This window comes from Phaethon lepturus, unplaced genomic scaffold (assembly GCF_000687285.1).
Source record: "Phaethon lepturus isolate BGI_N335 unplaced genomic scaffold, ASM68728v1 scaffold15644, whole genome shotgun sequence".
NCBI classification, from domain to species: Eukaryota; Metazoa; Chordata; class Aves; order Phaethontiformes; family Phaethontidae; genus Phaethon; species Phaethon lepturus.
Window position 1 is genome coordinate 20,878 of NW_010534106.1, and position 13,652 is coordinate 34,529.

Sequence of the window (13,652 nt, forward strand, 5' to 3'; positions counted from 1 at the left end):
ATGTCTATATAGTTTGTAAATTTGCACACAATAAAAAAACCTCATTTGTATTGGCATGCTACAAATTGCCAGGTTCCACCCTCTGTGAAGTAAAGGCAAAATTGTAATCAGCAGGGAGCTTAACTGGTCCTGAGGGCCAAACTTGATTTTTTTTTGGTGTCATTGAGGAATCTCAGTGGTGTCGGCAGAGGGGCTGACTCCATTCCCTTGGAGTTGGTCAGCGTTTGGCCATTGACTTGCTTTATTGGCTCTTAGGAGAGCAATTTTGTTAATGCCGTTATTAACTAAACATCTTCTGTCGTTAACTTCCAGTTAATTTCAATAATTAAATAAAACAATGCCAATTAGAATATAATGTTTGCAAGATACTAGTCTGTATTTTGGTTTCTCAGGGTACAGTCATAAGCATGCTGTTGTCGAGGTTTTCACCAATGTGTTGCTGTTGTAACTGAAGTCACGTCTATCCTGATGAATATTTCATTTCCCCAATCATGTTATTAAAACCAGAGTGTTTTTACCCTTTCATTTCTGTTTTCTCTTTTCCAGTACCATCATGACAGCTGTGGCTGCGTCCTGTTTACAAATTGCTGCTAGTCACATTTTCAGTAGTCCTTGTGGGTTTTGCTTTCCCCTAATATGGGCAATTAGGAGGAAATATTTCTCACGAGCATGGCCTTGCTCTTCTCCTTGTAATGACATAGGCCTGCAATCCAGGAAACAGTGCTGCATGGTGTCCATGTCCACGATTTCCTGATGTGGGAAAAAAGTGTGGAAAGCATCTGGAGAGGAGGAGACCCCCTTTACCAGCTTGTTTCCTGTGAGCGAAATTGGAAGACCTTGTCTCTGCAAATAGATTTCAAAATAGAGTCTGCCCTTTGACTGTCTCCATAATTACACAGCGCTCTCTGTATTTTATTTGGCTGCCAGAGCAGTTAACCCCTGGAAGTAAGGGGCTGATGATGGCGTGACCAGCACGGGTATGCAGACATGACCATGTGAATACACTCTTGTTTGGAGAAGCCTGTCGTTAAGACCTCGTTACAGTATACTTTTACCAAATTTAAAAATTATTACGTGTTGGGTTATGTTGATTAAGATATGTTATATCCTTAATGTACAGAAAATGCAGAGGTATTAGTTGCAAAAAAGGAAAAAAAAGAAACAGAAAAAAAGTTCCTTCGTGGCTTTGATGTAATCAACATCTGTCAACAGAATGAATTTGCTTTTGTTTAATTTCAGGGGCTCTTGTTCTTCTACTTGGCCCAATCAGTTTCAACTTCTGCCTCAGGCATTTCCCTATGTTGTTCTTCCCGCTCCCCCCCCTTTTTTTTTTTTTTTTAGCAAATGCACAGGTTATTGCTTGTGAAATGTGAGCTCCTCTTCTGCTACACAGGTTACACGGAGTTGGAGAGAACCTTTAATCTTTCCCATCCTATTTTTGAAGCTTGGATGTACCTTTACAACACAGGGATTACAAAGTCAGTGTTTTATTAAGACAGAATTACAAGTAAAGATCTATCAAACCACAGCCATTATTTTGGATTGAAAAATGGGAACATTTGGTAATTAATAGTAAAAAGCTATATATATTACCTAGTTGCATTGGTTGGATTCCACATATCATTACACATACTGATTTTTAATACCTCACTTTAAACTTCATTCCTCTGAATTTTCAGCCAAATGAATATTTGCACAAGAACCAAAATTATGATATAATATTAAAATAACCTGACAAGCCAAAATAACGATTTCTAGTGTTCTACCCTCAAATGCATATATACCAAGAAAATCTCCATGGTCATTCTTTTTTTAAGTTTAAAAAAAAATATATAAATATTCAATCACATATTTAAAAATTAGTTATCTGAACAATGCTTTTGATGTTATTTGTTCATATAAATTAAGTAAGATTTACTTTATCAAAAGCAAGTTGGTTTTATTGCCTGAATCGGTTGGATGTTAATTCTTGTAACCCTAAATAATTTTGGTACTGTGCTTCTGTTGATACTATGACTAAATTATTCTAAAATACCTTAAATTTCTTTCTTGGCTCTTTTAAGATGTACTCTTGTATTTATTGTATCTTACAACTGTCATGAAGTTTATCCTTTGGTAACATTTTTGCTAATTGCTGGGAAAGTTGAAGTCTTTCATAAATAATTACAAAAAAAATGGTTGCTAACAGTCACGTTTGATGAATCATGTAGATGAGCAGTTTTTTGCATGGCTCTCACACACCTCATTCATCGAAAACGTAGCTGATAAATTGCTGTAACTCTTAAACAAGAAGCATTAGGAAAAGGCTTATGTGAGAGTTCATTTCCAACATCTCCCTTTAAAAATACTTCTTGACCAGAGGAAAATCACATTTAAATGACTAAAATCAACTTAATTAAGGGTCATTAATAGAGATACACATAAAAAACTCTCTACTCTGTGAGTGAAATGGGAGCATTTCATTATATAGTGTAGCATGCATGAACAGATAACAATTAAAACAGACCTAGAGTAAAAGGCTAATAAATATAGGGCACATTGTACTGCAAAATCAGTCACTTAAAACGCTCCCACCCATCATCACACTTGAATTCTATATTCAGCCCCTTTGGCTGACTTGTTTAAAAGGAAAAGGAAATGTAATTTCCACATAAGATAAATTCATCTGGTAATTCACAAAAGCTCACAGTGCATATTTATACAAATTAAGGTCTGTAGGGTATGCTGAGGAATCCAGCGGCTCCGGCAGGACATGCGTGCGTATGGATCGCACAGTGTGATTCAGTGTCGAGTCAGAGGAGCAGTTGTCTCTAATTCTCTGTGCTCGGCACATCGTATCTGCTGGTGTGATTCAGTAACGCTGGTAATAATTCTCCTTATTGCAGCTGATAGTAAATATTCTGTTACTCGTGGCAAGTGACGTAGCTTTGCTGTTGGGGGAGAGAAAAAACATAAAGGGTCAACTTTGCATCCTGGCTGTGCTGGCGTGTTTCCAGGCTACCCGGCTTCAAACGCTGGGCTCGCTCCGATGGCTGCAGTTTCCACTGGCAGCTGCACAAATCCCGTGTTTATGAACTATCTTACAGTAATTAATATACACGAACGCTTAGCAAAAAGGATGTGCTTGAGCAGCAGTGTTGCAGAAGTAAATAAGGCACTGAGAAAAGCTTTGATAGGTGTAAGGGATGAGGAGGAGGGAATATCTGAGCCAGACTCGGAGAATACAGCCAGTTGTTCCTGTCTTCGGTGATTGATGATGTTGCTATATCGAATTAGCTGTGAATGTGGGAGCTTTAAAAATAAAAGGAGCTGTGGAGACATTAGGAAGGCCTTCTTAAGGAAGGAAGTCTGTGGATGGACTCCAGATTTTCATTATAAAACAGTAACTTCATTATATTTTAATGCCATTTTATTTCATTTTATTTTTACTTTGTAGGAGAATGTTTTCTGTTACAATTTTTTTTGTATTTCAAATAAAGGTTTAGTTGTCCTGTGTTTATAAGTCTTGCGATGTATTTTAGGAGTCATATTATACCATGGTGATATTTATTTGGTTGTCACTTTTCACCTGTTCAAGTAGTAGATATTTTTGTATGCGTCTGGTTTGTAATGAGTAGTTAGTAGAATAACAACAGACTACAGTACCTTATTATCCTGTTATCTTGTGACAACACTTACAGCGTATGTTTGGGAGAATAGAGGAAAAAATTTTGTTCCAAATAAAAAGGTATCCCTTCTGAATGTGGGATAGTCGATAGGCATGCACCCATGAATATAAACTGGTTTAATGTATTTAATGGTGTGTATTTGGGTCATTTGGAGTTTTATCGTTGAATAATTGACAAGCACACTCGCACCTTTTTTTCCTCAATTAAACTTTTACACAGTAGACAAGGTGCCTGGGCAGCATGCCGTGCGTCAAGGAGAGCATTTGAAATACACGTTCACATATTTATGTCCATGTGGACTTTAACTGACCACATCAATGAGTGTGGGTTTTCAATATATTTATAATACTTTCAGCTGCGGTAAGAGCAAGGTACTTCCGCTGCACTCTGTAAAAGATCTGCTGGCAGGCTGATTGCTACTTCCGATGTCCCAAAAGTTGCTGCCTCAGCTGATTCTGTGCTTCCAGCTTCCAGAAACGGGTACAAACCGGCCAGGGGGTTTGTTAAGACACTTTGGGGTCTTTGGATGTGCTTATACATTGTGCAGGCTAGATGGCCCAGATTTAATTTTTTTTAATTACACGATGATTTTTTTCTTGTGAAGGAGACCCTAGGAAAGCAGTAGATGATGAAGTTGTTGACTAAATGTTAATTAAAACACCACCAAATCAATCCACTCTCTCTTAACTGGGCAGCTCCACTTCCATGGGGACACCTGAAGCAGGCAACTTCCACTGGGATACCTAGGTTATACTGAGCGCTTGATCTGAGCCTCGGTCTCCAATTCTGCCTTATTACTTATAAACAATTTTTTAAAATGGTAAAAATTTGCTTGCATTGAGTAAAAGTCTTTACAACCTTTCAGATGTTGTGCAAATTCAGATGTTGGTAACCAAACATAGCACTGATCAGTGTGCAAAAAGACAGTTGGGAACATTTCTAAAGCAAACCCCATGCAACTATTTCATTCATTCTCCGTTTTGGGGCTCCAAAAAAGGTGCGTAACTCAAATCTCCTGTATATCATGGAATGCTGTAAAAAGGCTGTCTATAAAACCAAGTGTGCATGTGGAAGGATAATTTCTGCATCTGGACCTGATAAATGCATCCAGAGGAAAGGAAGGTACAATAAAAACATACAAGATATGGAAGAAACTCTTCTAAAAAAAAAATCTTTTTTACATAGTTACAAAATATGTAGTAGACTCATTTCTTAATTTCTGTGATATAAAATTGTTTAGTTACTTCTGTTTAAATGAAAACACTTTCTTTTTACTAAAGAGTAATTATTCATATGGGTTATTTGCCACAAAAGATTGCTCTTGTGTTTGTATACATATGACATTTTTCAGAAGCAGATTAACTACTATGTGAAACTCATGTTTCAAGAAACCTCTCTGTTTAGATTATAGAATGTTTCTGTAATGGAAATATGTACTACATGTAATTGTAGTTTAATTGGGCAGTGTCAGTAATCCTTTTGAATTTATTGTATTTCCCGGTTTTGATGCTAGCATTGTCTTCTGTGGTGCATTATTTTGGTTTTGATGTCTCTGACAACCTTTGGGACTCAATGCCCTTTTCCCCCCTTTTTTTCTTTTTTTTTTTTTTTCTTTTTGGGAGGGGGGTGAAATGTGTCATTGCCCAACAGCTAAGTTTGAGCAATGGATACTGTGATGAACTGACATCCCAAATTCCCATGTGAATTAAATGAAAATCTGATTTGAATATTTCAAGTCAATTACAAATTTTAATCCCTTCAAATGCCTTTGGCCAAGATTAAAAATATCTCTTGAAGTTTGTTCTGTTGCCCTGCTAGGCAGGACAAATTGAACTCTGTTCCTTGTGTCTTGGTGCAAATGACAAGAGCAACTTGGTTGTGCTCAAATCTGTGACCAGTTCTGCAGAAATACAGGTGAAAGTATTGTCTGAAATCAAAATTAAATCTTTTTTTTTTCTCTCCTCTTTTCTTGCTATTGTCCCTTATTCACCATTTCCCCAAGCCTTGAACAGTTCAGCTTCTAGCTGTGCAAATGGCTACAAGCAGGGGCCAGTTAGAGCATCACTCCTGGCTGTAAGCTTTGGCGTATTGACACACACTACTTTTTAATGCATCAAGTCAAAATAGATCTGGTATTTTATAAAGCTTTGAAGTACTGTTTGTGGAGGTTTTTTGTTCTTTTTGCTTCTCGGTATTAATGCTCTTTCTCTAATGGTACAAGATTTGAACAATTTGAACTACCCTTGACTACTACATGAGTTCTGTGGTTTGATGCCCTTCTTTTTGCATACTTTCCATTTTGTAATGTGGCAGTAGAAAAAAATGTTAACCATTTTTAACTTATCTCTTAACAGGTTCTGTGTCTGGCTGCCACGTAATCTTTTCTTCGTGCAGTCGTATCTATCTGCACAGGCAGTCAAGCAATCAACAGCGAAGATGCTTCTTTTTTCAGGGACAAAGAAATACTGCTTGTAGTATAGTCTGGCCAGCCACGGTTTCTCCAGCTCACCCAGTTCCTAAGGTACTGCGATTTCTATTATCTAATCTGTTCTTCAAGTCAGTATAGAGTTCGACTGCAGGCGTGATCAAGTGTATTCATTGTCCGACAGCTGGGGGTTTGGATCACTGTCCTGTTGCTTGGTCCGGTATTTGAAATAGGAGCACTGGTGAGAGGCGTTTTCAACTGCTTACCATGTTAAACGCAGTGGCATATCTAATTATTAGGGAGCTTAAACCCGGGGCTTGTTCAGTTATGGTAGTATAAACGTGGCATATTATAATCATCCGTCAACACTTAACACTTCTGGGTCCAGATTCTAGTTTTGGACAATTATAGACAGTCCTACCAAAAGTCAGTAGGAATCATTCATGATCATCTGAGCCCTTTTCTGTATAAATCTCTAGTAAGTTACTTATAAAAATGTTTATATTTGGTTGAAGGTTTTGTTAATTGTTTATGTGAGATGTAGGAAGAGAAGGTACAATACCTGCTGGTAGTTGCCCCACAACCCCACTGCACGTTCTAAACTTGTCTTTGCCTGAGTGTTTTCTTTTCTTGCAACATATACTTTTATTTTTATTTACTTCAGAGCCAAAAAGAACTTTTTCATGCAATTTTAGCATGTGTTCCACTTCTGGTTTCCTTCTTTTTCTTTACTTTTTTCTTTTTTTTTTTCTTTCTTTTCTTTTTTTTTTTCCATTTAAGTACAGCATACAGATTAACTGATTAGCATCTTTCCTTTAGCCAAAAGAAAACAAAAGTACCCTTTCTAAACAGTGCTTTTCAGGATATGTATCAGTACTTTTTTAAATTTTACTTTTAATTTTATTATAGATTTCTTATGCAAAATACAGAGTATTTCCATGGGCCAGAAATACTAAAAAGTTCTTGGATGGGAAAGTAGATAAGGATGCTGGATGTAGGGCTTTTATGCCTAAGAGGCTGTGGAAGTTCTGTGTGCAGGGAGAACATAGGGTTATATGTTTTATATATTTTCAAATGTTTAAAAAAAACTTTTTTCTCTTGTATTTAGATGCTTCTTTTAGGATAAAGAGGGAGAAATATATTGTCATACTGAAGAGTTGTTTTCACAGATCAGAGTTCTCAGACTATCTAAAAATCAGTCCAGTTCTTCAACTCTGAAAACTTGAGGCCAAAGTTATTACTTCATACAGAGTATGCCAGAAATCATGTTGAAATAACATGGGTTTTTTTCAAGATATTGGTGTGAAACTGTATACATAGACTTGTATGTATGCTGCTTTGGGCTTCTTCCTTAACAGATCTTACAGGTCAGCAGGGTCAGGTCTCAGCAGTTACTAGGTAAGTGCCCTCCAAGGGGAAAGCAAGGGTGCTGCTGTGTATGCAGTTGCTAATACAGCAAATGTGGTTTTTTTTTTCTTCTAAATTAAGTCCTAAACTACTGCAATAGGATGTTGTTAGGGTTGATATGCCATTTATTTTAACAAAATGTAAATCTGAAATTCTGTTGACATGAATCCACTAAAAATAGTTTCACTTTTTATCAGAGTAGAAGTGAAATACCCGTAGGAGTAACAACAGTATTCCTGTTGAAAGTTCCACTAGAGCTAATTGTTTGCACCGCTTTGCTTTACTCCTACACCCTGATGTTGTATGGTCTTGTTGTGTACATCCCAAGTGCCCACTTTGTTTTATGCCTGCCAGCTTGATTCTGTATTTTGTGAAGTCAGTATAAAACTTGCCCCATGGCCCATGTGGCAAAGAATCAGCCTGGCTGTGGTGGGCAAAGGGGCTCTTCCTCAGCCAGTGAAACAGCCCAGGACCCTCCGAGAGAAAGTGCATTTCCATCTCTCTGCAAGATGTTACCGTTACTATTAGTTTGTTATAGTTCATACACTTGTCAAGGGATTTTTGTGGTTTAAAAAAATCAGAAGTGAAATTTCACCTCTATACGAGGGCTGAGAACTTTCTGTGCAGAAAAAAAAGTTTATTACACTTTCCCTTGACACAGCAAATTGAGATACCCTTGCATAGTGTTGTAAATGGGCAGCATGTGAACTAGATTAATAAGTAAAAACTCTAAATTAAAATAAGTTAAATTCTAAGGTTTTTAGTAAAAAAAAAAAAATCTCCTGGAAGTTAACAGGAGTTTTATCTAGGTGACAAACTAAGGATTTGATCAGTTTAATTTTTGAGTTTAATTCTTTATGTTTGTCCCATCAGTTCCAGTGTTTAGATGCCTTTTGTAGAAAACGTGCCGCTCTTTGCAACCGAAAATGAAGACTTTTTAAGTCTTTCTCTCACAGTTTTAAAACTTGCAACTGTCTGTGCTGGAAATTGGCTGCAGTATCTGGGGTTTCAGCACTGGAAGGTTAACAGACTGTGTAAGTCAGTAGTAACAGGCAATGTTAAGTTCAAAAGGGCAGTGGAAGAAATACTGAGGCAGCCTTGAGGGTTTGCCCTGATGGCTTAGGAAGGTCGATACTACGACAGAAAGGGCAAGCTGCCATGAAGCAGGAGGCAGTATCTGAGAAAATGATCCCATTGTCATGCTCAGTTTTCTGATCTTCATTTTCAATCCTTTTTCTCCAAGCACATAAAGAAGCCAGACTATGTGACGACAGGCATTGTACCAGACTGGGGAGACAACATAGAAATTAAGAACGAAGATCAGATTCAAGGGCTTCGTCAAGCTTGTCAATTGGCCCGTCATGTCCTGCTCCTGGCTGGAAAGGGCTTAAAGGTAATAATTACAGAAGTCCCATAACAGCTTGGATGTCTTTTATGCTTTCAGTTATTTGGGGGTTTTTTCCACCTTTTTTTTTTCCTTGCTTTCCCTTAATGTGCATCCAACCTTAAGTTAGATCCTGAAAAAAGAAGGATTTATTAACTTTTGATTCAATGCATGATATGCCTGTTTAATTATTTCTGTATTTTGGACCTATGTAGTACTTAGAGTGAGTTGCTGGCTCAGGCGTAATATTGCTCTGTCTGTAATCTCCCTCTCTGGGTGGTGCCAAATCACATGAGTTTCTCATAAGGGACACACTACATTTTTTCCTTTCAATTCATGGTCCATCTTTCTCGTACATCCTGCTTTCCAGCTCTGCATGTGTGCAAGCCCAAAGGGCTGGGCTGCCTCCTCCGTTCCTGTCCATCCTTCAGCCCCTCACTGTCCCATGGGGTCTGGCGCAACACGAGTCATAGCGCTGCTGTTGGAAAAAACAGCTGCCAAATTCCACACAGTTTCCCAAAGTACATCAATAATAAAGCCTCAGGGTTTCCAGTAATGTTTCTACAGTATGCTTTTTGGGATACCTCCCAAGTTATAATGTACTGGGAGGAGCGCACTACCAGGTTTTGCAGATGAAGGAGTGCTTTTTTAGCCTTGCCTTGGTATTTCATGTAATAGCATACTAGATAGGGTAAAATGGGTTGAGTAGCTATGAGATGCAGAGATGGATGGGGACTATAGGTCAATGCCATTGACTTAAAAGGGGAAAAAAATTATCAGTTTACTGTGCATTTTTCTTATGGCTATCGTCACACTTTCCCAGAGGTTTAATTCTGGAGCTGGGGTGGCTAATAACAAAACTGCCTGAAGCTTTAATCTTATATACGCTCATGCATGTTCAACTTCTTTACATGCAGTTATTTCCCAGTACAGTGAAACTTACTCCTGTGAAGTTGAGGGCATATACATGTTTCTGAAGGATCAAGGTGTGATGAGTGAGAGTAGTTTTTCACAAATAATCTTTGGTTATTATCATGTGCAAAATATGCAGCCCGGTATAGCCTGTGATGCAGTTCGTAGTGTGTGCCAAGTCATACATAATAGCAAAACGCTACATGTATGTAATGAACATTTTGGAAAAAAAGTGTGTAAGGTAAGAATTATGTGACCAGGATCTGTGGGACTGGGAGGGACGTGGCACTTGGAGTTGCAGTGCCGAGACCGCTGCCCAAGTCAACCGCAGACAAGGGGTGAGCTCCCTTTTTACACCAGTAAGTGTTCAGCCAAGGCTTCCCTGACTGGGAGGATGCTCTAAAACCCTCCTTCATCGACACAGAACATCTTCTGCTTTCCAGCTTGATGCTGCGCATGGCCAGTTTATATCCATTTGTTCTTGTGCCAACACTGCTCTTTAAGTTAAACAGCTTCCTGCCTTTCCTTGAGCCTGTCCCCTTCACACAGTAATAGAGCTATTACAGCTTTCCGTGCACCAGATTAAACAAACTGAGCTCTTTTAGCCTATTCTTACAAGGTAAACTCTGTGTTCCTATTTTATCTGAAGAGCCCCATTCCTCCACCTGTTCCTGTTGTCTTGCTGAACCCACCTTGCACGCAGCCCTCCAGACCAGCTCTCGTCTGTGCTTTAGCTAATGGCAGTAACATTCCCCAGTACAACAAAGGTGCATTATAATGCATGGATGCAGAGGGACAAGGTTTGGGCTGAGCATGGTTTTGATATTACTATTTACTACCTGTGGGACTTGAAAATACAATATGGTATTAGATATGGTAGAATTTCCTGGGTTTGAGTTAAAGATTTGGGAATAAAGAGCTAATTCTATGACATGAAAGCATTTCGTTAGATACCGTCAGATTGCCCTGTCCCAAATAAGGGATGAGGTGTGCAGTAGGTGCCTCCCCAGCGTTGCCCAGCTAGCAAAAGATCCTTTAAAAGTAAAGCAGATACTGTTAAAAGCAGAACTTCTCAGTGTGTAAGCCTTCCGTGCAGAGAGCACAGATCTGTCTGCTGAGTGTCCAAAAGCCATACTGAATTCCTGGAGCAGAGTGGCGGCAGACAGCACCCAGTCTGGTACAGAGCAGCTCAGTTTGTCTATGGGCTGAAGATGATAGCTGGGTGAGCGAAGGCAGGAGCAGAAAACCTGTATTTACCCAGAACCAATGGCTGCAGTGTCCAATACAGACAGCACACAGCACACTGGGGCTGCGGCTGCCATCCCAGAACAGAGGCTGCGATGGCTACTGCAAAGCGGGGGGCTTGCACAGTAACCCCAAGTCCTGGTCTTGAGTGGGTTCATCGCTCCTCATCTGCCCAGCCACGTTTTTGTGCTGAGTAAGATGCAAGCTGAGCAAATAGATCTGGTTTTCTCTTCAGCACGGTACACAAGTGCACTCCGCTGTATTCACTGTACATGATCACTGAATATTTCGATACATGGGTAAGTATGCCTCCTGCGCCACAGCCTGCCTATATTCCACATGCTACTAAAAAGTCCTCCAAAATCACAGCCACTGTAGAGTATGTGTACAAAGTATGATTTTCAAAGGCTCAAAACTCATTCAAATCAAAATCAATTTGCAGAGGAACCCTCAAAGGCACTTCTTCTCAATGAGGGAGGTTTCCCTACCAAATTTCAAATTTCAGCTCTAACCATTCCAGACACAGAGTTGATCCAAAAGAAAAGCAAGAAGAATATTATTTTAAGCGTGTGCATTTTCCACTCCATGGATACTCAGAAATGGCTGAATGATTTATGAGAGGGGTTTTTTAATATGTAAAATCGTGAGAAAAAGATTAATCTAGAAAACATCAAGCATAAAAATGAAGATTTCTAAAAATGATGGATAAGCGCTTGTAGATTCACTGTGATCATCCAGGCTATGGCAACTTTAAGTAGAATATCCTCAAGATATGAAGCCAAATATTTAAATCTTTTATAAAATTAAAGAATACTTGGAAAAAAATTTCATAAAAGGCACAAGTACATTATGTACTGGGCAGTTACAAGGATTAAGATCCTTTCTTTTACAAATAAAAAGGGAAAGTAATATTGTGTAATATTAAAGGACTGAAGGCATTGAAACCAGACATTTTTATAGCTGCTACTGAAACAAAATGCCATGGAAAATGGGTGTCTTTAAGAAAGCAAATGTGGAAAAAAGAACAGAGAGTAAGTAGACAGTATTTTAGGTTTTCTAGGAACCTTTGAGTGCACGTTTCTACTGCATGCTTTATTTAAAACCTTTTTCTCTTTAATTTAAAAAAAGGTCAATATATCAATAAAGTATATCAGTTTAGTGTCTTGTCTCAAAACAGTGTATTTGAAACATCCAAGATTTCATTGAAACGCTTGGCTGCAATCACATTCAATAAACATGAGAAACTATCTTTGCTTTTTTAACAGGATGTTATGTTTGATATTTTAGGTTGGCATGACAACTGAAGAAATAGATTCCATTGTTCATCATGAAATAATCAGACAGAATGCCTATCCTTCACCTCTGGGCTATGGAGGTTTTCCAAAATCTGTTTGTACTTCTGTAAACAACGTGGTATGTCATGGTATTCCTGACAGGTATTTCCCCAATAATATACATTTTACCACCGGGAACGAAAATGTTAAAACTGAAATTAATAAATTGTGTTTAATATTGAACATACTTCATCATTACTAAATGTCATATGTAGACCTATTGCAGATGCATATCATGTTACCATATGATGCTGATAGATGTTATAGAAATGTATGTGAAGTAGGAAGAAAAATATTATCCTGTTTGTCCAGGTACTTTTAAAAAAATAGCATAATGCGTTTAGAATTTGGGGGGGGAAGGGGGAATCAGTACAGTCTGATTTTTTTTTTTTTTTTTTTTTTTTTCCCTCCAGCAAAATAAGTATAGGGTAAGGAATAAATAGATTTGAATTCATGTGGGTTTGGGTTTTGGTTGGGTTTTTTTATTTGCAATACATTCAGCTACTCACAAAGTAAAATATGAACCCTAGTGAGAGAAAAAGAATAAATATAATGGTAGATTTTTTCAGGTGGTGGTATGTTTTTCTGGTAGTTGTTTCTCATTATTTTATATTCAGCTACACTTGTTCTCTAAGTAGTGAGAGCTGAACATTAAAAATGGTTATTCATTTGCCTCTGCCTTTGTCCATCACAAAATATCTGCCCCCTGATTTTTTATGTATGTGTCATTAGGTGTTTATTCTTATATTCCCTTTGCTGGGAACTGTCTGTCACCATTTTTTTTTTTTTTCTGTTTATGTTTCAGTCGACCTCTTCAGGATGGAGATATTATCAACATTGATGTCACGGTGAGTAATTCATATAAAAAATAGTCTTTGATCAACTTTAGAATCACTAGTAGCAACAGGAAGAATAGTGGATTGGAGATGGGGGATGCACAGATGGATGTGCTGTTTACTTCTGAGCCAAGGCACAAGCAGCTGGTTTCCTTTTTTGTTTTTAACTGTGTGTTTATTCCAGCTAGACCCAGGCCTGACTTGAATTTAGGACTGGAATCAGATGCACTGAGATCAATGTTGGCCTAAGTGAAATGTCAACCCAATCCTGCTATGTGTCATGTTTTTGAGAAGGTGTAATTGTTATTGATCCACTGTGTAGTTAATGCAGAGCACCACAGTACTGGGCAGCAGCTGAAGATAGATATGTATGAGATGAGCTAACATGAAGAAAGCCAGCATTTTTCCTTCACTCTGCCAAGATTGATCTTCCTCTTCCTG

At 38.2% G+C, this 13,652-nt stretch overlaps 1 protein-coding gene across 1 annotated transcript in view; it reads left to right on the top strand.

Moving 5' to 3' along the window:
• Positions 1–753: 753 nt before the first annotated feature.
• METAP1D (methionyl aminopeptidase type 1D (mitochondrial)) overlaps positions 754–13,652 on the top strand; it is a gene marked incomplete at its 3' end in the record, with an annotated part of 16,341 nt that continues 3,442 nt past the window's right edge. The window contains exons 1-5 of the mRNA XM_010285435.1: positions 754–817; positions 6,023–6,189; positions 8,744–8,893; positions 12,329–12,477; positions 13,181–13,223. Of these exons, the coding sequence (XP_010283737.1) occupies positions 754–817; positions 6,023–6,189; positions 8,744–8,893; positions 12,329–12,477; positions 13,181–13,223 (573 nt within the window). The remainder of the gene's footprint in view (positions 818–6,022; positions 6,190–8,743; positions 8,894–12,328; positions 12,478–13,180; positions 13,224–13,652) is intronic.